Raw genomic sequence first — 25,620 nt, forward strand, 5'->3', positions numbered from 1 at the left:
ACCGAAGACTTTTTAAAAATGGTACTAAACTTCATTCTTGCTTGCCACTCAGCAGAAGAGTGGGTTACAGGTAGGTTCGCCATCACTGAGCATTCTGCTCTCTGTATCGGGGGATGAGCCCGCTTCTTTGCGGGCTGAACAAATAACGTTTAGACAAAAACGAGTATACCTTTAAAAAACCGCAGATAGTTGTTGCGATTTAAGACGAGTCTAAATTACTCAGCAAACAAGCACCATCAACTTACAACAGCTCTTGAAGCAATGCAGAATACAGTTTCAGTAGGTTGAGAGTCATGTGCATATTAGAAAGCTTGAGAATGTGCTGGCAATGTTTCTGTACGAACTGAAAGCATGGTGGCAGCTGCATGCAAAGAATATAATTTTAAACCTTTTTTAGCTAAAAAATTACTTTATTGATTAAAATAGTACATGCTTTTCAGTGATTAAAATATTGTTTCATAAAAGGAAAAGGGATCAAATCCTGAAGCTAAACTGGTGGCTTAGAAAAATGTTTCAGCAAGAAATCTGTAGCACTAAAATTTAATCAACTTGTCAATCTTCTAGAGGTGAGTTCTGGTAATTGATCCTTGTAATCAGACGGTTTGACAATAAATCGTGACAGAAATTGTCCTCATCAGCAAAAAGAAGACGCATTGTCTAATAGGTTGAAGAAAATTTAGCAATGGTGCTCAAAGGAGTTAAGTTTACTGACGTATTGCTAATTCAATCGTTTAGTTAATGCAGTATTAGGGCATTTTTTAATCAGATTGACGAACCTAGACAACAAGCGATTCAACTTAGATTTCACGTCGAGATAGACAATTTGAAGTTACAGACCCCCTTACCAGCCAATTGAATAACATCCGGACAGTGTCTTTTTGTTGCTTTGTGAAACACTCTGGCAAACTCGTCTGCATCCATGACGTCACGAGCGCTGTAGTGCCAAGTTCTTCTGGGTCCATGTATATCATTCCACACCTTATGAATTGCAAAGTGTAACTTGCACGAGCACGCACAGTTTTAAAACAAGCCTTTTTGTAATATACAAACGTATTTGTAAAAAACAGTTACAAATACAAACCCCACTCCAAGTTAACGAACATTTTTATGAGCAAAGCAAATTAAAAAGCACGAGTTTTTATTAAGACATACCAAAGCATTGTCATGCTGCAATTATGTAATAGACTGACCTGCTCACTGTAGCGGGAGAAGCTTGTTCCAAGTTTTCCGCTTCAAACATCATGTTCTGCTTGGAATTCATCGCAATGATTTCACCGCTCATCAAGCACAACTGCGACAAAGTTTAGTATTTTACTGCAAATAAGCAAAGCTAAGCGCAAGCAGGGAAGCTAAGTTGTATTAAAATTTATGCAAAAAGAGATTTTCGTATAGCTTGCAAAGTTTCTTACCTTTTTGTTGTCATCCAACACTGTGTTGAGATTTTCCACCCACACTGCATCTACTGGACCATCAAAGATCAACCACTTCCTTCTCTCATCAGTACTTGTGGCGTGTTCACGAAAAGTGTTTGCTAAAATGCCTACAACAAAAGTTTTTTTTATTATATTAGTCAGCTTTATCAATTTTGTATTTGAGCTATTTACACACCAATAAGGACAAAATATAGAAAAGGATTAAATAAACAAAACAAGTGAATTTACAGATATTGGAGACTACAGTCATTTTCGTTCTTTGAGCCGTTTTGTTTATTTTATATCATCCATAGTGTCCGTGTTTGCTTGGGTAACATTGAGAGGTTTGCACAATAGTGTCTTTTATGCAGTAATATTGCCCAAAACTAATGTAATGATTTCAGAGTAAAGACATACTATTTCTACAAGCGCACGTTATAGATTAAAAATATTTAAAACTTCTATAAGTCAGTAAGGTTTCATTTTTATTCATAAAGTAAAAACAAGAGTCTAAGTTTTCTATGCTGTTTTCTTTTCTAGTGTAATTATTTTGTGTGGAAAAAATATCGATCCAAGTTTTTCAAAGTTTCTTTAAAAATCTGAAAGGTTATGATTGGCATCATTTTAAAAACGTCAGCTATAGTATAGATAACACTTTTCAAAACAGCAGTTTATTGCCTCACCGTCCGACCATTCGTGCGACACCGGATCAAATCTTCCATACAGTAGAGCCATGCTTACTGCTTTGGGGTTGATAACACGATATCTTACCTATAGTTTAAATATTTTCTTAAAAATATCGTAAACTTGTATTTTCATGAAGCAAGATTCCATTGAACAAATGCAAAAAACTTATTATCAAACAGTGTGAGTGATATTTGCTTAAAAAAGGATGTGTATGGATTTAACAACACGTAAACTTATACTTAACAATTGTTCTCAAGAACAAAATGTACTTCCACTGATAAAAGATGAGGTCGATTACTAAAATATACGTTTAGCCTACGCTCAGTGTAGCTTAGGCTGTATGGTTACGCCAATTCTATTCAAAAGCAAGTCACACATATCATGAATAATTGGCCATAAAGCTGTCAGTTTACCTCAATTACAGTACATTTGCAGTGTCAGTCGTTTACGATATTTGATGCCATTAAGCAACTACATGTACGCCAACGCATTTCCAATTACCGGCAATTCTTCTACTTCGTCCAACACAGCTATTTCTTCCAACGCAGCACTTAGAACTTTGTAGGAAGTGGTTTTTCCTCCCAATGCTTTTCCTACGACCATAAAGCCGTGGCGCACTTTCATCATTTCATGCAGTTGGATAATTTTCTCCGTGAACCATGGAATGGGCTGCAAAGTAACATAAGAAAAGGAAACTGTGCAATGGTATACATGTTAGTAGATATTAAAATGTGAGCATTAATCTAAAATCACAAATGTAGATACTAACGACCTGTATTAGCCTGATGCTGCGAGTTTGCTGTGGTAATAGCGATTTGCACTGGCTTTCGGAACGCAATTTCCTAGTCATGTGCTATAGTAAACTGTGTTCCCAAAGCCAGTGCAAACCGCTACTACCACAGCGAACTCGCAGCATCAGGCTAAAACAAGTCGTTAATAATATCTACATTGTAAAGTTAGCAACGATCATGCTGCTAGAAGCGAAGCGTAATCTATCGCATTAATTTAATTAAAGCTTCAACTATAGAGAATAAGCTTGGATATGACAACTAACAATGTTATGGATTCTTCACACACCTGCAAGTGCATTTGCAAAATGTTGTTGTGAATTGCTTTTTCCAGAGCCCCATGGTCGGGTTTGGGTAACTTCACTCCAGGGAATAAATCTGAAATGATCCCGTCAAACAGTGGAATGTCATGAGATAAAAACTTCGGCAGATTGACGTCAGTGATGGCTCGAAGCATTAGTTCATCCTCACGCTGGTTGACGTACTTCAGTTTCAGATTTTCTGTTTTAAGCACAAAAATAAATGTTTTATTAAACAAACAAAACAAAAAAACTTGATAAGAGTGCAATTACTTAACAAAGATTATAACCTGCAGCAATTAAGTTATTCAGTCATACCACCGAAGTGGATGTTGGAGAAGTTTGTTTGTTTGTTTGTTTATTGGCCGCTGCGAAAAAATATGTACAATAAATCAAAACACAATGTACAGTAAAACTGTTGAAAAGTTTACAATAAAAAAAAAACGAGTAAAAAATGATGGTAGCATCACAGCAGCGGGAGGCTGCGAAGTGACCGTTCAAGGTCTTCAAGTCAAGCAGCCACCCTTAACTCATCAATGATAATTATAATTGAATAATTGAGACAAAGAGATAATAGTACATAAATAACGGTGAAGCTGTCCAAGATGATAAGAAGTCAAAAAACTGATTAGTAGGTTAATTTAGCATTGTAGGTTAATTTAGCATAGGTTAATTTAGCATAGTAGGTTAATTTAGAAGTGGGTTGGATACCGTGTCGGGTCATATAAAAAAAAACATAAAAATAACATTAGATTTGGTGTCCTCTTAATATTCAGTGAATGAGGGAATAGATTGCAATAAGGGTTATAACGTAACTAATAACGAGGGTGCTGAAAATACCCTTGTAAAGCGCTAACAGCAAAATATCTTTGATGGAAGCAACTCTATTTCCATTTTGCTTCAAAGATAGTTTCAACGCTATGTGAAATTAAACATTATACCTGCTGTCGTCAGTACTGACTTCACTGCTCGCATTCCATAATCGTAATGGTGCTGAGAAGACAACTGTTCCGAGCATAAGCGGTATGTTGCTACAATCTTGGCAGCCAGGTTCCGCGCATCAACAAATCCCATGGAATACAAAGAGATCTCCGCGATCAATGCGTAATCTGGAATCATCATCGCCACTGTACGAAATAGCACTTTCAGGTTGTCAGGTAGTTCGGCTCGCCCTTTAAAACATGCAACAACAAGTGTTTTTATTTCATTAAATGGATATGAGACAGATTTGAATCCTTGAAAGTTTTAAAAACCGTGCAAACAAAACCGATTAATTGCTCAACTAACACGATAAGTTTATGTATGTACGCTTAACTGATTCCATAATAGTTGGCTGTTCCATCCAGGCCGGCAAGAAGATATTTTGGGCCCGGTACCAATACAATTCTCGGGCCCCATATCAAACTATCTTTAAGAAAAGCATATTATATCCAAAGAATACACGGTGGTTTCTTTTAGTTCCCGGACATTTTGGAAAGGTTACGCCCCCCTCAGATCATCCCAGTTCCGAGTCCAAAAGTACTTCTTGGACCTCCTGTCAACGCTACAGGTTTCATCTATTTTTCTCCCAAAGAAACAACTAATCTCCGCCTACTCATTGACTCAACGAAAAAATAGCCTTTACTGTAGACGCTAACTATCCTGCTGACATCTAATTTCTTGTTTTACACTGATGGCTGACTGTTGTACACTGTTGTGCAAACTGTTGTACACACTGTTGTACACATAAACGACAACTGATGCGATGGATAGCTGTCCAAGATTTTAACATTAAATTGCTTCCGATATTTCTGAATGTTCATATACTCAAATGATTTTACAGTCAATCAGCATTAGGGTTAATTGATTTGGTCTGTGACCTGTTTGTGCAGATATTCAGTTATTATATGTAGTTATTGTCATTATTAAATGTACCGGCGTATCCAGGATTCATCGTGATGAAGATTGTGCATGATGGGTCCAGTGATATCTCCGTTCCTTCAAAAACAAAATGTTCCGCTTGGTCGGCTACAGCTCTTTGGATAGTTTGGATTTGTTGGGCAACCACAGACAAAACCTGCAATGGTAAGGTTTTTAAGAATTGTTCAAAACCAGAAGCCATGGTGAGGTTCATTGTTTTTTTCGTGCTTTGAATTAACCCTTTAACTGCCACGCATTTTTTGATGCATAAGAATAAGAGTGCAAAACGTTTTTTCAGTAGCCCGAAATATATTAAAGTAAAATAGTACTGTAGTATTTAAAATAACAATCATTAAGTTTTGTCAAATAGAAGTTAAAACAGATGTTTTTAAACATAAACAAAAACTCCAGTAAAACAAATCATGCCTTTCAGTGGAGAAGGAAATTCACTAGTTTACCACTACACGATTTAATTAATTCTGGATATTGTATAATTATCTTTGTTACTTTTTAATGCTTTGACCTTTAGTACTAAAGCAATCATTTCCAGTAACCGAACACAAATAAACAAGCCATCACCGCAATACACTCAAACCAACCACATAATGAAGTTGCTAATAAGATAAGCAATCCGAAGAGACAGTTCAAAAGATTAGGCTATAAAGCAAGAAGATTTTTACGTGACTTGTCTTTATCCAAATTAACCTCTTGAGCTGAGATTCTATTACGCGTCAATCCGTATTCACAACAATTGTTTTAATCAGTTTATCTAAATGCATGAACGCATAAAACTAAACAGCCCAACTCTAATATACAACAACCCGCTTTATTTGGTCACGACTAAGCCTATGACTTGTTTCAATGAATTCTTAGTAATGCAGATATGCAAAACGCAACCAAACATCGGAAGAAAGCATGGATTTCGTGCGAATAATATTTCCAAATTTAAATCAAATGAAAACTGCTTTGAGCAGTTTAACAAAATATTAAATTTAGTGTGAAAGTGTTCAAAATTTTTGTTTTGAAATAGTCATTTTGTGATGGTATGAAAACTATGCTCAGCATTAAGAATTTTACCTGTAGATTCTTTGAAAATCACCATATATTGTAGCTTATGTTTGTCATAACACGGTTGCGTATTGGGATACAATGCTAGCAATGCAAAGAGGTAGAGGTGTGTGGAAAAAAACTGTCAGGATAAGGAAACATTTCATTCAGTGTACAACAGATAGGAAGCTCTCAAATCTATGGACTCAACTGACTTTTATTTGAGTAAACAAAATAGTTGCAACCCGGAGTTCGGGTTCAGTGGTAATTATAACTTTTTTTGAAATATGAAATTCAACTGATTAAAGTTTGCGTTAACAATTGTCTGTTTTAATTCACCTTATCGCTATTTGGTCTACTCGTAGTATTTCTTTTTCAATGCAGATTTTACAATTTTTTACTGACTTAGTATACAGAAACTCCATACATTTTACCCAAGTTCAGAACGTTCTATTCGCTACGGTTTATTTCAGCATAAAAGACCAAGTTATATGAGTTCGTATTTCTAAGAATTTTAATAAGATTAATTATAGGGGGAGGTGTGGGACCGATGGGACATGGACACCGAAGGGACAGCGCGATATTTTGCCCCTTAGTAAATCATTTTTCGCAGTATTTATTTGTACTCGAGATATTTATCTCAGGTTGCGCATGTGAAAGGAAAAGAAACCAGCTCAAATATGCAATAAATGGCGGCAAAATACTAATTATAAGACACAAAAGTAAACTTTAGCTATAGGATAAAAAAAGGCCTGTGGAAAATATAAGAAATAACAATGGTTGACAGAGAAGTTCTTTAGAATTATTGATGTAAGAAGAATGGTTGGTGATACCAGGGAGTTTCAGATGTCAACAGTATGGATAGAAAAAGAATATTTCTCAAAATGGCCGATTGTGGGACCGATGGGGCAAACTGTTCTTTTCCAAACAATGAGGATGTTGCCTCAATTTCTCAAACAGATATAATAAAAAAATTATTATCGTTGCCACAACCAGTTTGTACAATAACACGCCTAAGCAGCATTCTACGTTTCTCAGAAAATGTTTCGTCTCCAGTTTACAAGTGGATAACGTCAGTAAGCAATTTGCCGTAGTAACCATAGCATCAATGTAAGTCTTCTTCGTGTATCATGCCGGTTCCCATCTTTGGCGTTCATGCACAGTTCTTTCTATTATCCCGGTATTTCACTCCAATTAAACTTGTTTTGTATGTAGGATGAACGTGATCCTTAGAGACTTTGAAAAATGTTTATTATTTTTAGAAATGTGTGAAAGCAAAACGTAGTTATTTTAAAAATGCTTGTGAACAGACAAATGAAACGGAGATTTTTCGTCCATTGTATCGTTATTTTCTTAAGCGTAATGGGTACAAAAGTTGGGGCTACTGATTTTTTGGGATGGAGTGCATGGACAGAATGCGATCCCGGTCCAGACTTGGATTGTACTTGGATTAGGCGCCAAAGATGCTCGAGCTTTGGAGTAATGATAAATTCATCGTTGTTGTGTGTGGGGCAAGACGAACCATTTATTGAATATATAACGGGATTCCCTTGCACAACCTTCTGTGAAGCAGAGGTGAGCCGTTGAAACCTTAAACCAGGAATATCAAACAACAGAATATGCGGCTCCGTCGTCTTTAACAAGAACTCATAATAATAATAATGATAATTTTATTTGCTTCTATTGTGACATCATACAGGGCGTAATATCATTACATATGTAATATAAGAGACAGGTAGAAGCCACGAAACACCGTCATCGAATTTTTTTCTCCCACTGTAACATGTCAAGAGTGACTAGTCAAAACACAGCGGCATGCTCTGGAGCGGTGTTGATTCAACGACTTTCGAATGTTGTTCAATAAGTTGTCGTTGTTTGTCTCTCAACAGCATTGCTTTCATTGTGACAACATAAACTGCATTGGAATTGCAATGCAACAGCTGGAAGCAATTGTCGAGTCATCGGGTCTTTTGACTCCTAATTTAGCATGTCTTTGAGTGTCTTTTCGGAACACAGACGAGTGCTCTGGAGCGGTGTCTAACTGACGTTCTTCTGAACGTTTTCCTGGCACTCTTACTACTCGGCCACGCAGTCTACAGAAAAGTGTAATCATAGACTATGTACTTGTACAGGTAAAGCAAGTTTAGTCTCGTTGTTTGGTATGTATGTAATTATAAATGTCTCTGGTTCAAATATATACTTTTTTTCATGACATTTGTTGTCACAAACTTTAATTATAAATATGAAGGATCAATTTGTTAAAAATTTAAGGTAAATACGAACACAAGGTGGCAGCAGTGAATTTATTTTGTCTTAAAAAGTTTTTTTCGATTGTATTTTAGGAAACGTTACAACAAGGAGAAGCATGTGGCCAAGGCAATTGCTATGATGCTTCTAAGTTTGACTCCATACAGTGCAATGACCAATGTATAAAAACTATTATTCGTCGCTGTTACGACGCAGAAACTTGCACCAGCAGTTGGGTAAACGTTGGGGAACCAACACGATGTTCGAGAACTTGTGGAAGTGGCACAAGAATGCGATACCGACGATGCTTTGAAGAACCAGGTAGAAAATAGCAATTAACCTACTTGTGTAGCCAAAATATTATCCTAACAAACTTGTTTTTGCAATAAATTGAGTTTCGCTTTAAGCAACCATCGTTGTTTATTTCACAAATATAGATACTAACGACCTGTTCTAGCCTGATGCTACGGGTTCGTCGTGGAACATTGGGATTGATGATATTTTTTCCGTCGGCTTGATCTAAATTTTCAACTACTGGACATTAACTTAGATGCAATACAAAAAATGAGTTGCTTTTTAATGAGTTAGTTTATTAAAAAATATGTTTACACAGTTGAAGCTGCAATGCAAATTTTTATCTGCAGTGTGGCAAAGACGCATTTCATATAATTGTCAAGGGTCGAACTTAAACGTGACAGCTATCAGCAGCATTTCGGAACCTTGCAATGACCAAGTATGTCCCATGTGGAGTCCATGGTCTGTCTCCGTCTGTTCTTCATCTTGTGGTAATGGACAAAGAAATAGAAGCTCAACATGTTTTTATATGAACAGCCTTAGTCGTCTTTGCAACGGAGGTAAGATAATTTTAGCAGTGCTGCCAAACATCTATCACCCTATAATGGAGTATAGTGATCCTGATTTTTTAGCGTAAAAGTAAAAAGTGAAACTAAGCATTGTAACTACGGGCTTTTTCAATTTGTTTTAGTTACAAAGCTTAGTGGTGGAAGCATATGTTAGATGTTCGAAAGAATGCCGGTTCGGTATTACTCGAAAGTATGTGAATGTCCATTAACAAGACACATAATGACATAAGTAAACGTAAAAAAGAAGATCGGCATCCTTCTCTTTCCTTACATGAAAATATCAACCACTCGACATAGCAGCTTAGACATAACAATGTAAAACCATGACCAAGTTTAAGATGAGATTTAAACTCGACCAACACTATCAACTTTTACAAATTTAGTAGCCTATTTGGTTTTAGAAGCTGAAAAAATCACTTTTATCGAAGACTGCAACAACGAACCTTGTGAAAATGAATCAGTTGTGAACCCCACTAGGTCTAGCTGCTGGACGGAGTGGTCACAGTGTAGCAAATCTTGTGGAGGACAAAGAGGAAGTCGTACAAGAAGGTATTCATGTCAAGTTATTTAACTAACCCTTGTTATTCTGTTTTTGTCAAAGGTGAGTAGTAGCTCGCTACTTTTGTAGCGCCGCTGCTTTTTTGGTAGCGATAGCGGTATTACATGTTTGTTGATGGAAGCAGTAGCGACTGTTTTTTACCCAATGTAGCGGTAGCGAATGGTCGCTACATTTGTACCAATCATACTTCCGCTACCCGCTACTTTTCAATTTAAAGTAGATAAAATGAATCGATTTTAAAGAATTTTGACGAAAACAATTGCATAAGAATGAAATTTCACAACGACTTTGAAATGGTAGTGCTAGCAAATATGGTATTGAAACGTGACATCTGAAAACGTGACAACGTGAAACGTGACAACGTGAAACGTGACAACGTGAAACGTGACAACGTGAAACGTGACAACGTGAAACGTGACAACGTGAAACGTGACAACGTGAAACGTGACAACGTGAAACGTAACAATGAAACGTGACATCATTCGTTTTCAAGGTAATTTAACTTCACAAGGTTCTTGAATAGAGCTTTCCAGTGTCAACTCAAGCCAACAGTAGCGCCTAAACGTAGCGGGAGCGTGAGGTACTTTTGATCCGAGTAGTGGTAGCAATAACGCGCTACTTTTAAAGTAGCAGATGCCTACATCTGGTTGTGGTAATAATAACTTTCAATCAAAAAGCATATTAGTTCAATGTCAAATTTATAAATCTGCAATTGGGTTGTAAATTTTTTCTATGACAGGCAAATTAACAAATTACAGTTTATAACAATTATAGATAAGATTTTGTTACTAATTACAGGAGATGTGGAGATGAAGTCACACTTTTTAGAAGAATTCCAGAAACAGAGCAATGTTCATCTAATGTGTCATGCAACAGATCAGCAGACATGTAAAGTAGAAATAGTAGATGTATGCTTTCGACTAGGTGTATTATATTGTGTTCATCGGATCATATTCATTGCTTACTGACAACACGGCTTGGGTAGTCTACACTCATAAGGATAATCGCTACAACAGCCACAGAAAGATATTTCTCCACAACAAAACACGTTTAAGGGCAGACGGGTTGGAACGCCTGGTTAATCTGATAAAAAAATGAAGATGCTAAACTCATTTTAAGCTCTTGTTTAGCAAACGTTTCGAAAACTACTGGCTTCATCTTCATGCTATAAATGTTCAGCAAATTTATAGCACTGAAGATGAAGACAGTACAGTTTTCGAAACGTTTTCTAAACAAGAGTTTAGTATCTACAATACATCTTAGACTCTTTATTTTTTGATCAGAACAGCACGATGAGTTGGACGATGGTAAGATTTCGAGGCTATGTTATACAGCATGTGTACGGTCAAAAATACAATTTTTATATTGGCTCACTTGATAACTTTTTGACCAACATGAGCTGCATTGCACAGGATGAAATTAAATGCACTGAAAAACTACTTGTAGTTGTTATTAGTACAATACATTTACAACACAGATGCAATGAAAACATCCCATGCAGTAATTGGGGGACATGGCAAACGTTAACAGATTGTTCAACATCTGATACAAGTAAGATCTTTACCAAACATTTGTAAAAATAGTTGAAGTTGTTATATTTACGATTTAAAACAATGACAGAAACAACTAGAATATTTCTGCTCTTCTATTCAGTGAATGACAGAAAACTTATAATTAATTGTTACGTCACAGATGTGTCGCGAAGAGATTGTCTGAGTATATGGAACATTCAGTTCACGGATACTTCTTGTCCTGATCACCAGTATATCAGAAATCAAACATGTCCACCTTCACTTCAACTACCTGTTACACAACTTTTAAGCTTCAGACTTGGCATTTCGAGTAACTATACTATCAAAACTGCTTGTCATTTTGTTTCAAAATGTTGTTGTTGTTGATGTAATGAGTTGACAGAAGATTTAAACGTATAGACTTAGAACTTTTACTTTGCTCACTGCAACTAACTTTACACCATACGGGATTATGCGCCATGTTAGAAAAACTTGAAACTCTTTTTATTATCTCAGTTGGAGCTGGGGTGCTTGTCATTGTAGTGATCGGAGGTTATGTCTTACTTTGGAGGAAGAAGAAAAATAAATATGAGCAAACTCTCTCAAACAGCAACAACACATTTCGGTAAGGCTGCAGTTCACTTTAGTCGTGGGACTGTGCTAACAGAGATGTACGTATACGCCGCAAATTCTACGCCGCATACTTGCGGCGTAGACATTTTGTTTACGCTAACGCTTACGGCCACATTTTTTGGATAGTTTGCGCTTGAAGCTACGCCGTAAAGTTTTCGCGGTTTTTTAGCGCATAGCGTCAACGCATACTTTTTAATGTATTTTTTTTTCGCTACAACACGCCAATACCTTCCAGCGCTGCAGTTGAAAGAATGTTTTCAATGGGCAAAGACATATTGGAACCAAAACACAGCAAAATGTCAGATGAACACTTTCAGATGCTTGTGTTTCTTCGTGGAAATTCAAAATAAAACTTGTTTGTTTCGAGTGGTTTATACCGTGAATATTTGGCACCTAGCAAACAAAATTAGTTTACGCTAGTGTATGCGCTGACGCTGACGCCGCCAACTTTTTTTACAAGTTGCGTTGACGCATACAGCGTATGGTTTTTCGAACGTTTGCGTTAACGCTGACGGCGTCAATATTTTTTGTATGCGCGTACATCACTGGTGCTAGATATAAGTCCTCATTCAAAATTTGTGTTTTCCTCTGTCTACAATTCTAGTTTAGGCTACAAACAAATTTCTTTTGTGAAGTTTGATTGGGCCTACAAACTGGGGATTCATGTTCATCCATTCTTATATAAGCCTACTTTTTGTTTAAATCACATCATAAGACTTATATATCATAAGTGTTCTAAACAGGTATAGCTGAAATCATTTCACAAAATGTACCGAAGATGAACAATCATAGACACAGTCAAGTTTTGTAGCCTACTTTCCACAAAAAATGATCCTCTTTTGGTGTTTTACGAAACATGAGCAATAAATTTAGCTCTTGATACCACTAAATTTTTTAAAGATAAGAATTATTGAATTTACATAATAAAAAGTTTAGAAATTCCGACAAACGAACTACTGCAAGAAAGTTAAATCACTAAATGATTGTGACAAAAACAAAAAAGAAAGTGGCGTTTGTTCAAGTAGGCAATCTTAAACATAAGTAGCATCTTGTGTTATTTTTTAATTTACTTTCCAGAAATTCAACACCGCCTTCCAGAACATCTTTAGACAACCCGCAATCAACTCCAGAAAATCTTTCTCACACCTTACCAAGTAAAACTACACATTTTAAGCAGATGGAAGCACGATTAAAATAATTTTTGTTTCAAATCAATGTAAAATAAGATAATAAAAATCTCAGAGAAAATTTGCATTTATTATCCAGTCGGGGTAGGTTATTGTATTAGTTTTTACAAATATGTTGAGATAATTTTTGAGTAATGCTACTGGTTTATATTTAAGGTTATGATTACGAAGTTGTTCAATTTCCCTCGGTGCTCCCAACTGAAAATTTGAGCAACAACTTCGCTGCAAACAGTTCACCTTACGCAATGACAACCTACGAAAGAAATGCAAATAACAAGTAAGTTAAATGTACGAATGAAGTGCCATTTGAGAGTAAATGGTTTGATGCTTTTAAGATGATAACGATGCAAAATGATAAAACGTCTATTTTAATGTTTGTTTATGTTAAACTTATGTAAAAACAACTGTAAAACGATTTTGTGAACTTTTTCTGTTCATAATTTAATACTAGACTTCCCTTTTTTAGGTACAATTTTGGTAAAAAACGTTACTTTGTTGAAAGATAAGCGAACAAACTAAGCAACTCTAGGCTACTTATCATGGTACAAATGAAAAAGTACAAATGAAAAAGAAATACAAACCTTTTCGGCTATACGCATCTAGCCATCGTCAAGAAATTGAATCCTAATCTTATTATTTGCAATTAATTGAAATCAAACTAACTGAAAACGAAATGAAGCTACAATACTAGAAAGAGATCACCAAAGCAGTGTACTTTCGTATACAAGGACAATACGTGGCTGGTAAACGTAAAAGAACAGGTCTACGATTACTATTTTAATTGTCACAGTCCAAGTTATGAAGAAAGTAGCAACCCTAGAGGAATAAGTGGCTACGTGGATTTTGATGGAGCAGTAGAAGACGCAACCTTCGAAGGATACTTGAGGCCAATTGAAAGGTATACAGTATTAAGTAAATAGGCTTTTGTCAACGTAACTACTTCACATAAACTAGCCTTGTGTTTTTGTGAAATTATTACTATTATTATTAGGTAATCTTATGAAAAATGAAAAAGCATTGCTGCACTTGAAAAACAGTTTTGAAAAACCTTCTGCGTGTGACCATATAAAACATGAGCAAGTAGTAGCTAAAGTGTTACTTTGGTCAATTGAAGAATCAAAATAAAAATGTGACCACAGAAAGATAATGATAATCATGCAAATATTTTTAGAAATCACATCTTGGAAGGTCAGTCTCGTGCAACTTCAAGAACTTTACTTTAACAAAGATGCGACGTGGCAACTCATAAACCGTTTAATACTAGTTTTAATAATGCTTAATAAAAGTTTACCACATATGAAGAATTACCTTTATTTGAAGCAGATATCTTAAAGACTTTTTTTACTGCAAAAACACTGAGGGTTTTTGCTTGGATACCGCAATGTGAAGCGAAAGAGTAAAGGGTTCTTCCATTGAAATGTCGAAACATGTTTGAAGTTTGTATTGCTGCTATGCTGCGATACTACAATAGCCTACAGTAGGCTACATATCGGTAATAGCTTTGCATCGCTTTCAATGGTGTCCGACAAATTGTTCGTAAGCAGTTGTTCGTAAAGCAATTGTTCGTAAGCAATTGTTCGTAAAACAATTCTTCGTAAAATTAATTCTTCGTAAAACAATTCTTCCTAAAGCATTTTTTCGTGCATGCAGTTAAAATTTGATGTATACGAAGAAACGCTTTACGAAGAATTGTTTTATGGATTTCATTTTACGAAAAACAGTTTACGAACAATTGTTTTACGAACAATTGCTTACGAACAATTTGCCTATAACCGCTTTCAACTGGTCATTCAAGGAAACTAAAAAAGGATGGCTATAACAACAGAAACCCGGTATTAAAGAAGTTGAATTTTAACTCTGACCTAGAATTAATTTTTGTGTCTATTTAAAAAGAGTAATTGATTTTTGCTAAGCCTATGCAAAGATGTTTTATCTAACTTTAAGAGCGCTGAATGGGTATTGATCATTCATAGATGAAGGGAGTGGTCACTTAGCGATTGTATCAGAGTTGCTGAAGCCAGAAGCTAATAGCAACATCAATAAATTTCTGAATGTTTAGTTGGTAAAAAAATCTTTGTTCTACCACGGTGAATGCAATTTAGCTTGTTAAAGCCTTGTCTTTCAAGCAACTTAAAAGTAAATTGTATTGCATGGTATTTCCTGCCTTGAACAATGAAAGCATCTTAAATAGCCTGTGACAAAACGCGTACGTTGTGACATGCTTGAAACCAAAGCAAATAAGTTAGGGAAGTGATGTGTCAGGGCATGTGTGGTAACTCATTATCATTGGAGTCTTAAAAGTTACTGATTTATCACTTCACATTCCAAAACTTTGAAAAATCGATTAATGTTGGTACTAAATGATCGATTAATGTGCTTGATAGTTTATAAAATTGTCAGAAAAAGTAATATGTGACGTCAGCCGCTTTTGCATTTCAAAAATCTATCCTTTACTGCAGCTGTTTAAGTTAGTTAATTTTTTTAATTTTGGGTGAATCTAACTTGGAAGATAACCTTCCTGTAGTGCACTCCCTGTAACCATGGTTGCTTTCGTTCACGATCTCGCATCAAACATGAAAGATCCTTTGTATGGACATATGCCAAACAACTGACACAGCTTATCAAAGCTGCAGCATAAAGAGAATACCAAAATAAAATCAGCTTATCCTTCACACCCTTTTGAAACAATTGAATGTCTCAAAGAAAAAAACAAAATACTAGAATTAAGTCGTGAAAGGTAGTCATCCAAATACCCTAAAACAGTTGAAACGTTTTTGGCAACAAAATGTGTAGGCTATTGACTAGTGTTATTTTTATCGCTATTACTCTTTCTTGATGGTTGTGACTAAAATTTCACAGGAACTCAATTTTGTATAAAGCTCTCCTGATAAAGCGATAGGCTTCTCAAAATTGAAGAGGTTTGCAACTGCACGTGAGATCTCAAACTTGATGTGGAAAGTTAAATCAATCAGTTGTACTGAAGAGTACAAAAATTATGCAGTTGTACTGAAGAGTGCTAAAATTATGCAGTTGTAGTGAAGAGGATTCAATATCTGAAATCACGATCTGCAACATGATAATTTGTTATTGTCTTGCGCCAGCCCTGCCCAGACTACTGTTGAGTGCGTGCAGCCGCTTCGAACCGTTTATGACGTAAACATAAACATAGTCATAAAACGATCCAATGATACTTTAGTAACTAAAGTATTTAATTAGATGCGTTTAGTGAAGAAATGCTTGAACGTTTATATGCTACCGAAGATCAGTGTTTTCATGAGCAGAATGAATTTTGGACAGACATAAGCCTGGCAGCTACCTTAGTCGTGGAGAACTCATTCAATGGTGTTTTCAGATTTATAGATGTGGTAATAAAAGATTACTAAGATAGCGATAAAGCTGTATGTAATTTTAAAACTCTTGTCTAATCTACAGTACAAGCTGATTTGTTTTCAAATGCTTAGAATGGAAAAAATTAATTTGTCCAAGTCAATTTGCAAAATAATGTTAAAAATGCCGTGTACGATCAGTTATTTAAATTTTAAAACAGGCGGCACAGCATACGGCCTGTGGCCCACATGTGACCCGTGAAACTTTGATGGGGTACTCTCACAGGTGATAACAATAGTGAAGAGTTTTAACGACGATACTTTTTTCAGCATTGTATCATATTTACAGTGTGACCACAATGTTATTCCAACTAATACTAGTTGAGTTTTGCACAAAAGAATACAATTTTTACTGCCTGGAAAGCCAGTGGCATGACCCTATCAGGCTGCAAACCAAGGTTTTGTAGCACCAAAGGAGAAAACACCAACTACTGTGTTACCACTGGGTTAATATTTTGCGTTTGTATTGCATACCTACGAGTTATTTTCCAGTGTAAATAGAAGAGAATGACGATTTTAGATTGACCTTTTTACTGTTTAATTTCAAAGGGAAAGAAATAGTCAAAATGAATAGTATTAAATACTTTGTTGTACTGTACACTTGGCATAATTTTATGCAGACAAGCTGTCTAGTATGTAACAGGGGTGCCGTAATAAATTCTACATATATATCCGTTGATACCAATACCGTGCTTTCGATGGTATGTCTAAACGAAAAACATATGTGTGTTCGTGGTGAAGCAACTGGTGTTCATCGCAATGTTACTAGTAAGTAGAATTAGTTTTATTGAAACTTGTAATTTTTTTTTTTGTGTTTGTAATACTTTATGGTAGCCTATAGTTTATTTATCTCTCTTCTGATCATAGGACCCCACTTTGTGCGCAAAGAAACAACACCAAGCGGCGCCGGTTTGACTCTCGGAATGTGCGCTTGAGCAACGCATTTCAAGAACAGCTCTCCGTGGTTTGAATAATTCAGACAACAAGTCGACAATCGGAAACTTCACTCTGCCGATCTCGGTTACCGAACATGGTTCAAGCTTCTGCACTACAAGGATACGAAACTTCCAGGTATTACATTTCAGAGGCTTTTTCAGTCCGAGAACAAAGATTCAAAACTAACCAAGATCTTTTAGTACTCTTTCCGCTTTGTATCATTTTTACGGTCTGCCAACATTTTTACCAGCCTTGTCCCCATTGGTTTACGCAGGCATAAGAACACAATCGGTACTGATTGTAAAATTTGCTTGCAATGGAGAAAACTATTGCTGTACTTTTAAAATTTGTTGCCTCGGTTAAGTTTTGCATTCTATTGTAGCCTATGTGTGTGTACTTGAAACGCCATAGATAGTTTTACCACGCACACACGTCGCTCGTAAGGATGAGATCCCGAAAATCCCGATCCCAAATCCTGGAATTTTAAAGTATTTTTTAAGATAGCGACTTTAACATGAATAAATTTTGCCACTGCTGCCACTGAAACCTAATCATAATCTACGTTGTCTCTGACGTGGAAGTGGCTGTCGCCTTTGGTGACCTATCCCTGGATCTATCTAGTACTCATCCAGAGATAATCATTGCTTTGAACTTTGGTAACTACGAAAGAAAAAAGAATAATGGTAGCGGTGGGGATCGAACATACGCCATCGAAACGACTATACTTTCCTAAACCTAACCAGCTAGTCCACGCTGCCGACAGCGAAAGGTTTACTTAGGCTAATTTACTTTCTGCTAATTGCCTTTTCACGCCTTTTCACGTCACGGAGTCGGATGCATAGCCGAGTGGTGAGAGCCCTGGAACGGCAATCGAAAGGGTGCCGGTTCGACACCGCTCAAGAGCATGCGGCTGTGTCTTTGGCAGGACATTCAAAAGCATGCCTGAAGGTGGACACGAAGATTGGCTTCCTTGCCTTCCCGTCCACTTAATCTAAATCTTCAACCACCGGGTGTAAGCCTGGATACGACAAACAAACAAAAAAACGTCACGGAAAACATAGTTTATAACTGGTTGATTGGTTTTTCAATGATTCAGTTGAGATTTTGGTCCTTGCTTGCGTTAATTCAGTGCGCTGCGAAGGAGATTGCATGCGGTTGGTTCAAGACCTATCCGAGAACGAATCACGATTTCATATTCAAAACTTGACCTTAACGTAAGTTGTTTGTATTTTCCGAAAACATAACATCTTCTTACTAAAGTAGGCTACAATAAATTGGATAATATATCAACAAATATCACTGATTGTAATAATAAACACCATTAACCAATATTTAACATTATAAAATGTAGAATTTGACACTCGAGCACTTACATATATCTACAGTTTAGTTTACTACTTTAAAATCTTTAAAATTATTTATATCAGTTTTATCAGTTTAATGTGTTTTTAGCAAGAAAAAGGTGTTTTAGCATACTTTGCAAAATATTCGACTGTGCATTTGGCGTAGTACCAACTATGAACTTTTTATTTAGGTACTAAACAGTTGATACAAACTGATAGAAGTTTTCTTCCTTGAGCTGTATCTTATAGTACTTGTATTTGTAATTATTTATTATTACCAACTTCAATAACTGTTCAAATTCCTTAGTATGCTAGAATTTTTGCATTTTTTTAGCTGATATAATTTGTGTTTTCAAACAAAACCAATGTGCGGTATGTTGATCTTCTAGTTTTAAAAACTTTCTTCGTAAATACTTCATTTGATTGTTCATGTTCATGCGCAAGGCAATGTTTTCAATTTTAAGCGACATTTGAAACAACCTTGTATTCAGTTCATGCAGACGACGATGTTGTGATAACCATAACTGCAATTTAATGCGAATACCAGCTGTCGAAGAAATTCCAGATCTAACTTCCAGTCCAATGCAAGCCACTACTTCAAGTAAACATTGCAATTTACTCGCATAGCTGGTACATGGTTGCAACTGTAAATCTGCAACCTTTACCTTGATTACCATGTAGCCTACCTTACCATTTACCATGTTTTAATCTTATTATTAACACCAAATTATATTCAATTATTTTTATTCTTAGAATGTTAAGAAACGCTGCATGGTTTATGAGATTAGTCTGATAAAGAATGGGGTTGTTCGATTTGCTTTTTTAAACTACTTTTTATGTAAATCATAACGATTATTTGTGATGAACTTTTACTTTGAGAAGCGATTTCAAATGAAACAAAGCATTGTAACTGGTTTTACTTCAAAACAAAACCAATTTTTTCACTGAGAAATTTAATTCAGTAAAACAGAACTGAACACAGACAACTAAATTTAAGTGAAAAACGAAAGGCATACTTTGGTTACGAGCATAGGCATAGCCAGGGGGGCGAAAGGGGCCATGCCCCCCCCCAAATTTTCAAACTTTGGATTCCGAAGTTGAGCCCTTTGTTGAAAATATAATAAAATTTGTAGAAATTTATAACGTTTTCCGAGACATCTGGCTATTAACATCTCCAAGGACTTGTTTTAGACACACAGAAGGACACCAATAAATTTTGCAAATCGTAAATGGCGCAAAATTTACGCGATTTACGTTTCTTTTAACTAATTTGTGGAAGCAATTTCAGAATGGCTTACTCTGTTGGGTTTTTGTGTAGTTAATGAGTTTTTGTGTAGCTGAGTTTTTGGTGTTCTCTAATTTTAGCTGCAGTTTTTGCCCGTTCGTGTTTAAGAGCTACCTTTAATAAGTTAATAGCTGTTTATCTGCTAATAAATTTCATACAAATATTACTCTAAAAGTGTTTCCAGAAAGCGCTATAATCCATTATTTGAGTGTAATTTTGCAAAAAAATTTCCGGGGGAGCATGCCCCCGGACCCCCCTAGAATACGCGTGCCTTCGGCACGCTCTACCTCCACCACTTTTGTTGCTTTCCTGCTCAACCCACCAGGATACGCCACTGCACATCAGGCGCCGGTGGTTTAAGTCAAACACTTTGTCGTTCTCTTCAATTCATTAAATATTTGGTCCGCCCCAATTTTTTTTTCTGGCTACGCCACTGGTTACGAGTAATCCTGTTGATATACTAAGCCAGTGTGGTCCAACTACAGGCCCGCGGGCCGCGTGCGGCCCGTGAGCTTTCACAGTATTGATTTAAAGTAAAAAGGTAAAGGGTAAAGGGGGGTCCCATACTTGATTCAAGTGTCGGGTATGAGAAGATAAGGTTCTTATTGTACTAAGCCTTCGGCACTAAGGAGAGTAGGGTGGCCAGTTCCTTTCTCTCGGCCGCCTTTACTTCAGCAACTACGCCCACCCAATTTATTACACCCTGGGTAGAGGTGAGCGGTGTTTTTCAACAACCAGCTGAAGCCGGGAGTCGAACCAGGTTTGCATAATTGGAAAGCCAACGCCTTATCCGTTGAGCCATCCCACCGCTAGTATTGATTTAATTTGTATTTATGTTACAGAAAGTAATTTTAATTAAAACAAGTATAGCATTTGGACAAAAAGTGTCAAAAATTTAATTCAAAGTTGTAGACAGCAGGGCCTATACTGTTTCAACCTATCAGGTCTCGTCAGTACAACTGGGCTTCTTAAAGGCTGATATATACCTAGTGTTAAAGGCTGATATGTACCTTATGTGCCTAAACTTCCTGTGCAATCTTGCTTTCCTTACAGACATGACAATGCACATGAATGTGTTAAACCTAAATTTGCAGGGGCAAAATGAAACCTCAGAGTGCTTCTGGAAATTAGTCAGCAAGGATAGATTTCCCAAACTGAAAATTTTTGCATTAAAAATGCACTCAATGTTTGGAAGCACATACATGTGTGAGAGTACATTTTCTAGAATTCAGCAAGTCAAGTCTAAAAACAGAAATCCAACGATAGACGAAACACTGGAAGATAGTCTCCGACTTGCTACCACTAACATTGAAATTGATGTAGAAACGATAGTATCAGAGAAACCTCGACCACAGGCATCTCACTGATAGAGCTTTGAAATAAATTTCAATTTGCTATTAATTTTAACAATTTCGACTTTTAACAACTTTAACAATTTTGATTACGCACTCACTATCATTTTATTGGAAATGGCCCGCATGTTGTCACGTTTTTGTAAAGTGGCCCGTAAGTTAAAAGTAGTTGGACCACGCTGTACTAAGCTATTGAAGCTGAGAGAATTATTGAAATCATGGGATTCTCTGCGAGGTGTTGGGATCTCAATTGTAGAGGTTAGCTGCTAGATAGATCAGATGAATGGAACTGTCTGAAGGACGTTTGTTGGCTATGAGCCACGGCCACCTGAAGACACTGTTTGGCCCTGATTTGTCACATTTCACCAACGGTTGCTAACTGTTTGACTGAAATCCGCTAAAAATCACATTTTCTTTTACTACCTCATGGCCACCTGGAGATGCGGCCTGATTTGTCACATTTTGCAGATTGTGATTGCAGCTACTGCTAGAGCTTGACTGACATTTTTTGAGATGTTTTTACTTTTTGCTGTCGCCTAATGACAAAAAACTTTTTTTTTGCCTTGTGGAAGCAATAGCAAATGAGAAAAAGTAAGTTGAAAAACGCAAAATCAGACTGTTATTGAAAATTAACAGTCTGACTAAAATTTACAAAATCAAATTTTCTTTGTTTTTCAACATGTGAGGATGTTAAAACTTATTGTGTCATCTGGGGAAAAGAATGAAGAAAGCGTAAAAATCTAATTTTTAGAAAAATTTATTTAAACGTGCGCCCAAAGTTAGAAAAACCTGGAAATTTCTGCAAAATGTGACAAATCAGGCCGTATCTTTAGGTGGCCATGACTACCTATTAAACTGACAACACCTTCAATTCTTTGGCGTGCGCAGGAAAAGACGAAAAAATGTAACGTTTAGAAAATTAACAGTTAGCAACAATTTGAAACAGTGAACAAGAAACTTCAAAATGTGACACATTAGACATTGTATTCAATTCAATGTTATTTTTCTTCGCTGGAAAGCAAAAAACAATAACATAAACAAAACCAAAAGAAAAAGTGGCAAAACCACAATAGTTCAAGTCGTGCGTATAATATAAAGATGAAGATCTAAGATGTAGGTAACTGTTGTTAGATGAAAACAATTTGGTACTGGCACCAAACCTTGGTCGTAGTAGCGCCTAAGCCGAGCGAATACAAAACAATATTGTAAGCAACTATTACTAGGTAAAATTTGAAAAAGACCAAAACCAAAAACTTGTACAAACTTAATACTTCGATATAGCAGAAAAACTCACTTATCTGACGATTATAACAACGAACTGTATTAAGGTGAACCGGTTGTGAACCCCACTAAGCCTAGCTGCTGGACGGAGTGGTCACAATGCAGCACAACTTGTGCGGGACAAAAAGGGAGACGTACAAGAAGGTATTCGTGCTAAAGTTAAGGTTATTTAGATTTTGCAACTGAAATTCTGTTCAATAACAATGAATCTACTCAGACAGCAAATCAGTCGTTTTTTTACATCGATTCAACATTTACAGACGTTGGATCAGTGTAAAAAACGACATTTGCTGTTTGGATAAGATCGAGTTTTGTGTCAAAAAACTCACTTTTTATGTCGCCTACCGTACTTTGGAATACCGTACACAGGGCTGTTGAGGGAATATTTTGGGCCTGATACTAACGACATCATCGGGTCCCAAATCGAGGCAAATTTAAGAAAAGTTCACTAAATTGATAGAATTCTTGGAGTTGTTTTAAAGTTCCGGGCCATAAAGATTAAGGACCCCTAAAATCATGCCGGGCCCAGGTTCAAAAGTACCTCTTGGACTCCCCCCCCGTCAGCGCTACTGACCGTACATAACTAAACAGTTCAGTAAACTATTTGTCATTTATCGCATAAACTGCTTTGTTACTGATTGCAGGAGATGTGAAAATGAAACCACACTTCTTGACACAAGTTCAAGCAAAGAAACAGAGGAATGCTTGTCTATTACGCTTTGCAAGAACTCACAGGGCAGGTAAATTAAACTTCTGTTCGAGTAAATGCAATACTTCATATCTATGGTAAGGCTGTTTGAAGCGAATTTTGTTCGGTTGAAAAGCTTTTTTTTTAAGAATTGTCTTCGAAATGAAGTCAAAACAAAACAATTAATTTTTGTGAACTAAAACAAAGCGATTTTATTTTTGAAGCAAAACGAGCCCAAAAAAGAAATTTTGCACATAAACAAAACATATTGAAAATTGGAAATATTCCTTTTTTGAAGACGTTTATATATTAGAGAGTAATAAAAAAACTTTTATTCCGTTTGTTGTGAGAATATTATAATTAATATTAGGGGGGAGGGTAATTGGCTTCTCTTCAAACCCAACTTCAGCCCTGATTTTAAAATGCAATAGTATTATTTCAAGATTTCTAATAGGCTATCACGTCTTTTTTTGTTTATAGTATTTAAAGTTTAAATATTGTTTACTACTGTTTACTAAGTGTAAATATTGTTTACTACTGTACTACTGTTTAAATATTGTTTACTACACGTTAAAAGCGATGCAAGACGGTCGTAAACAGTTTGACTGTAAAGTGGTTATTTCGATTATGTCACATTTTTGCGCATACGCAAAAATGTGACGTAAACGCAAATAATTTGTGTGAAAGTGGTTATAGACTATTTAAGCCGCCGTAAATAGACTAAACCTTATCTTTAAAATTTGGACAAAACATCAAAAAAATCATACTAGAGGTCTTAGAGTATAGACTACTGTTGTATCTTAAAATCAGGGCTAAAGTTGAAATTAAAGTTACCCCCTTCCCTACTAGTATGCATAGCTAAGCTTGCTAGTAGTAAGTGACTAAACGAGGAAGAGTATTATCATTGCTACAATAAATCTCTATAAAATGCAACATTAGGCATAAACCATACACATTATTTTGTTCTCAAACTGATTTGAAATTTCGGAAATGTGTCATCGAGAAAAATGAGGCGCTTTTTCATCATCATCATAATGAATTTTTGTCTTTATAAATTGCAAAGCTAAATGTTGGTAAGTTTTCACCAACATAAGCTACATTACACGGCAGGAATACAGTCAGAAAAACGAACTGTAGTTATTATCATATATTTTCAACACAGATGCAATGAAAACATTCCATGCCATAATTGGGGGACATGGCAAACCTTAACAGACTGTTCAACATCAGATACAAGTAAGATTTTTACCAAAGGAATCGATAGAAAGAGTTGAGATTGTTTTAAAACATAAATATAGCGCTGATACAAATAATGATTTTTAAACAAAAACACGTCATAATTTTCAACATTTTTTGTATACTCGTACCTCACTGATGTTTACTAATATTTACACATTTAGTAAATATGTTAAATCTGGCTTTGTTACTAGGCTTTTTGTGTTTATGGTACTACAAGACAAAGTCCCTACCAAAGTTGTGTGATTGATTGTTATGTCACAGATGTGTCGCGAAGAGATTGTCTGAGTATATGGAACATTCAGTTCACGGATACTTCTTGTCCTAATCACCAGTATATCAGAAATCAAACATGTCCACCTTCACTCCAACCACCAGTTACACAACTTTTGAGCTTCAAACTTGGCATTTCTAGTAAGAATGCTTTTTAAAATTATTGTAATCTTTTGTTGCTAAACGCAAGTGATGACTGAAGTGCCATGTTTACAGCCTTGCAAATTTCAAGATAATTAAGTTAGTTAAACACATTTTCATAGAATATATTTTCTTGAATTTATCAATGATCTTAATAGAATTTATCAATAATCTAAAACAATCAAAGAAATAAAGAGTAAGCTACCAGAGAAACTGGATAAAATCCAATTTGCATTTATTCACAACTTTCCCATTGGAAATTATAACTAAGCTTACATCATACAAGATTATCATTGATTTGGTAGCCTTTTTTTACAGGTAAGATTTGTATGGTAAAATTCAATTTTTTTTTTTTTTTTTAGTTGCATTTGGAGTGTTTGCAATTGTGGCAATCGGAGGTTTTGTCTTTTTTTGGAGGAAAAGGAAAGCTAAGAATGAACGAGCTCTTTCAAACAACACGTTTGAGTAAGGTTGTTATTCATTTTGGGTGTAAAGAACATACGCCTATATTTGTCCATGTTTACAATTACGACACACAAGTGGAGGCCATCTGCCAGCAGTGGCATG

General features: G+C 35.9%; 1 protein-coding gene across 1 annotated transcript in view; it reads right to left on the reverse strand.

The window, feature by feature from the left end:
- Positions 1-25,620, reverse strand: part of LOC145766099 (dynein axonemal heavy chain 3-like) — a 135,389-nt gene that overhangs the window by 43,834 nt on the left and 65,935 nt on the right. Inside the window, exons 33-41 of the mRNA XM_082577758.1 lie at positions 5,101-5,242; positions 4,128-4,358; positions 3,177-3,388; positions 2,601-2,768; positions 2,096-2,183; positions 1,410-1,540; positions 1,191-1,291; positions 846-978; positions 246-361 (exon numbers count right to left, since the gene is read on the reverse strand). Coding sequence (XP_082433884.1) covers positions 246-361; positions 846-978; positions 1,191-1,291; positions 1,410-1,540; positions 2,096-2,183; positions 2,601-2,768; positions 3,177-3,388; positions 4,128-4,358; positions 5,101-5,242 — 1,322 coding nt within the window. The remainder of the gene's footprint in view (positions 1-245; positions 362-845; positions 979-1,190; positions 1,292-1,409; positions 1,541-2,095; positions 2,184-2,600; positions 2,769-3,176; positions 3,389-4,127; positions 4,359-5,100; positions 5,243-25,620) is intronic.

This window comes from Aplidium turbinatum, chromosome 3 (genome assembly GCF_918807975.1).
Source record: "Aplidium turbinatum chromosome 3, kaAplTurb1.1, whole genome shotgun sequence".
Taxonomy (NCBI): Eukaryota; Metazoa; Chordata; class Ascidiacea; order Aplousobranchia; family Polyclinidae; genus Aplidium; species Aplidium turbinatum.